At 33.8% G+C, this 4737-nt stretch overlaps 1 protein-coding gene across 1 annotated transcript; it reads left to right on the plus strand.

Annotated features, from left to right (window-relative positions):
- The first annotated feature begins 2928 nt into the window (after positions 1 to 2928).
- LOC111889553 (probable F-box protein At5g04010) lies at positions 2929 to 3918 on the plus strand. Its single transcript, XM_023885697.2, has one exon. The coding sequence runs from the start codon at positions 2944 to 2946 to the stop codon at positions 3826 to 3828; it is 885 nt and encodes a 294-aa protein (XP_023741465.1). The 5' UTR covers positions 2929 to 2943; the 3' UTR covers positions 3829 to 3918.
- The last annotated feature ends 819 nt before the right edge of the window (positions 3919 to 4737 follow it).

A 4737-nucleotide genomic window follows, 5' to 3' on the forward strand; every position in this document is an offset into this window, starting at 1 on the left:
CTCCTCTTACTCAAATTAGGGTTTGGAATCGCTTAAAGAAGCTTTTGGCCGACAAAGGGGATGAGGAGAGGACATAAGGTCCTTTAAATAGGATGCAAACCCTAAGAATAAGGCTTTTCTCGTCCAGACCAGACTCGTTGAGTCCACTCACTGAGTCGTCGAGTCGGTCACTTATTCTATAACCCGGATCCAGCTCCGACTTGGCGAGTAAGTATACCTACTCATCGAGTCCCTTTTTCAATCTACACTTTAAGCTCTTAACTCAAACTTCTGAAATTTGGGATGTTACAGTTGTACTATGGGTTTTAGTAGCAATGTGTAGGTGACGGAGGGAGTGTGGTTGTTTTAGGAGAGGCGGTTGTGTTTTGGTGAGATAAGAGAGAGAAGAATGGGTTCCATAGGCAGAGGTACGACGGTGTAATGGAGGCGCGATTTCAGGGCATCGGTCCAGTTGTTTCGACGACATCAAAGTGCATTTCTAGCGATATCAGATAAGACGGAATAAAGGTCGGTGGTTGGTTTTCTTGAAAGGAGAGTATGAGGTCTATACAGGAGGAGAATATAAGTGGTTTGTTGCTCGATAAGAGAGCATAAAGAAGAGAGATAGAGGGGAGGATTTTGGCAGATGAAGCACTCATCGCTGACGGTGGATGGTGATTTCGACGGCTGAAGCATTAGAGAAGAAAGCAAGAGAGAAGGATATAGAAGGTGAAGGGTTAGTCTTGGGAAAGAGAGTCGTATACATATCATTTTTTCTTTTATAAGTAGTAGATAAATAATAAATTAATTAAAAAAAGAATTAGTAAGGGCAATTTAGTATTGTTTTTAGGTATAGTAGGGACCAAAAACATAATAAAATCAAACTATATGGATTGTCTGAATGCAAAACAAAAGTCAAGGACCAAATACATAATTCTACAAACCACATGGATAGCTTTAGTGATTTTTTATATGCTAAAAGGTCTTTTTATAACATTTTTTCATGATATCAACTTTATAAAATTAATTTGTTTTTCTCAAAAAAAATTACATCTTTATTTGTATGTTTTTTTTAAAGATTTTTCCATTTCTATAAATTTGTTTTTCTATAAAACTAAGATTTTACACGCCGCGCATTGTGGTGACAATAATGTATTTGAGAAGTAGTAGGAAGTAAGTTGCTACACGCGGAACATGAATTTAGAAAGACTTAATCTGACAAACCACAATAGTTTGAGGCCAAAATTATGCTAAACAACGATAATAAAACCGTATTATATATGTCATGCATAAGCACGGAAATAAAAAAATACATTTAAATGTAAACGAACTCGAATTTATATCCCTACAAATACATTAATTTTTATAAATAAACAAACTAAAGTTCTAAATTTACGTTGAAACAATTTACATTGAAACATTAACCACCTCTAATTTATACCGACACATATGAAATGTTAGATAAATCAGAAGGGTGATAACTGTAGAAAAATCATATTATACGTATTATGAGAAATAAAACAAAAGTTCAGAAAATAAAAATGGGTAAAATTGATATTTTCTAAAGTTCAAATACAGAGTGAATATGATATTTTAAAAGGTGAGAGTTGGAAATGTTATTTACTAAAGTATGAGGATAATAGCAATATAAATTGCTAAAAGCTAAAAATGATTAAAAATAAAATGATTAAAAATGATTAAAGAGTGAAAATGAAAAACAAGGAAATGAGTAAAAAAAAAAACTTAGTAGGGGCCAGGACCTAAATTACTAAAAAGTTAAAAATGACTAATGAGTTAAAATGAAAAATAGGCAAAAGTAGAAGGGAGTAAAAGCAAAAGAAGTGGCAGGGACTTTGGTATTATTAGAATAGATATAATGTTGGTCAATTTTTTACATATTAGTTTTCAATCACATACGCTTATAAAACATGTAAAATTTTGTTTTGTTGCATATTCATTTTCATAAACCAATACTAGTGCATTCTTAATATAATCAAACTGAAAAGTTATTATTTGTTTACAAGGCGGACTCAAATTAGTTGCAAAGGGTGACTCATGATATCCTCAAATTTGCTAACGTAATGTAATTATTTTGAAAAAATTAAAAATCGATTTGGTTCAAGTTTTCTTACGGTATACCTTCAAAATGGTATGTGCACCTTTGTCATTTTGCTTTGGATCTGTCACAGCTTACCTATTCTACATATATATATATTTTCTATAGCATAAGACGAAATGAAGTTTTTAGTTAAATCGTGGTTTTAAAAGGCATACCATGGTGGGAGACTGGGAGGTGTCCTCAATCCAACATATTGGCTTCTCGAAGTACTCATTCAAGGCATTTTTTAGAAAAGATATTCATTGAGGCGATGTTAGGCTAATGCAACGCGTGAGTATTTTTCAAGGCATTTTTTTTAGATGGGCATTACACCTTCAGTTTTTGTTTAAAAAAAATTAATAAGGTTGATATAACTTTTTTTTAAATTTGTTATGTTTTATAGAAATCTATAATTATATTATTTCTCTTTTTTATATACATAATTGATAATTAACGTATTAGATTACGTCTTAAAAGATGTTATTAATCCGTCATAAGTCGTAAAACTTGAAGCTTGCAGATTGTCACATTATGGCTAAGGCCATTTAAAACCTTGAGTTAAATATATACATTTTACGAACATATTGATTATAAGCGGCGTAAATATGTCTTGTGCCATTTTTATCATCTTTATCATTTATCAGTTTATGGAGTTATGTTTTTTGAAGCCTCAAAATCTTATCATTTATCAGTTCATGGTAAACATGTTTCATTTTTGTTCTTTTAGTATATGTTTCTTTCCCGGTTCTGTTTTCGGATAATTAACATTACACCGTCTTGTATGTTTTGATTCACACGTGTGAAGGTGTTTTATGGGTCATGCACACGTGTTAGCACACTACATGCATAAACAGTAGTATCGTACCATGTGTCAACCCACAGAAAACTCTCTTATCCCATCAAACCCTATAAATCACTTTACTGCTGATGACACCGGAATTCAAGATTCCCATTTTAATACTCTACTCATGGCAACTTCAACAGCATCGTCGCCGTCGTCTACGATCCCATGGCAAGCTCTTGATCTGGTTGCAAACTATCTAGACCCCGAAAACCTAGCCATCGCCTCCTGTGTTTGTAAATCATGGTGCTCCGCCATGTCCTCCGACCACCTCTGGGAAGACCCATGCACCACCCAGTTCCCTTCTCTCTCCCACCTCCGTTTCACCGTCGCTCCATCTCTCTCCTACCATCGTCTCTTTTCCCTTGGTCTCACCTCTGCCAAGCGCCGCCACAAGCCACCGTCAAAGCCCCGAATCTCCCTACAAAACCTCCTTTTCATCATTACAGTAAACAACTCAAAGTCACCGCCGGTCACCTTAATTAAACCCGGCACCGCACTGCCGCTGGACCCAAAAGCCTTATTCCGTTTCGATTTTGATGTTCGTGATCACGAGAAGTGGCTGCAGTTTGAGGTGTTGGAGGATACGAAGGTGACATGGAATGTGGTGTTGAGAGGGTTTGAAGGCGTTTTCACGATGATGGATTGTAAATGTAAAGGGAGCTTTGTGTCCGGTACGGATGGGTGGTTCTCGACGGAGCTGCCAGCACCAGGGTGTTGCTGTGCATCAAGCTGCGGTGGTACGAGTGGGATGGTAGCGGATATGAGGTTGGTTACGAGGGAAGAGGGTCGAAAGAAGGTTGTGGAAAAGGTGTGTGTGGGGGTGTTGAGTATCGTAAGCTGGAGATATGTTGGGGTTGATGATGGACTTAGGTATTTGCAGCATTTTCTTGAACCTTGTGACGTGTGATACTCTTTTTTCTTGTGGTTACACGTTCCACTCTTGTCGAAGTGACTTGTAAAAATTTGATTTTTATAGAATGTGTTGCAACTACATAAATATATCCCTCATTTATTTTTCTCCATTATATATATATATATATATATATATATATATATATATATATATATATATATATATATATATATATATATACTAGCAGTGTGCCTGCGCAAAGCGGCGGGGCGTGTAAATTCTTTCGGTGATATGTTTCCTCTACAAAAATGTTACTTTATTAAAGAAAGTACATGTCAAAGACAAAATAATCAAACTATGGTGTTATTTGTTACGTGATACATCAAATAACCGATAAAAACAAACTTGTCAAAACGACATAAAATATGAAATATTTAAGTCATTCAAACAAAAATAAAGAATTATAAAAATACACAAAATATGAAAATTTGTAATAACACATGATTAATTATATATTATTAATCGTGCAACACTCTTTATACACCATATTTGATGTATAAATTTCATCACCTTTTAAATTTTCGTTAGGCTTCACTAATACTTTTGTATCCCTAGCAGAAACAATATTATGTAAAAAAACTTAACGTTTGTCTTCTTTATAATTTTATTACTAACTTTGGACTTTTATGCTATAAATTTGGATATGACGATTAGTTTTTTTTTCACTATCGTCGATTAGTTTCAATAGATGATGAGTTTTCTTTCCGCAGACATCAAATATATTTATTTTAGTGAACATTTTCCTTTTGGCAATGATTATCTCTCTTATTTTTAATATGAATGTCACCAAATCAAATGAAAGTCTTAAACTCTTATATATTTAGCTTAGTCTTTTCATTAGTTTAACATCATAATATCAATGTTAAATGCTATATATATATATATATATATATATATATATAT

The sequence above is a fragment of the Lactuca sativa genome, chromosome 5, assembly GCF_002870075.4.
Source record: "Lactuca sativa cultivar Salinas chromosome 5, Lsat_Salinas_v11, whole genome shotgun sequence".
Taxonomy (NCBI): domain Eukaryota; kingdom Viridiplantae; phylum Streptophyta; class Magnoliopsida; order Asterales; family Asteraceae; genus Lactuca; species Lactuca sativa.

Coding starts and splice junctions, on each gene's coding strand:
- LOC111889553 (XM_023885697.2), top strand. CDS start 2,944: ATGTGTCAACCCACAGAAAACTCTCTTATCCCATCAAACCCTATAAAT.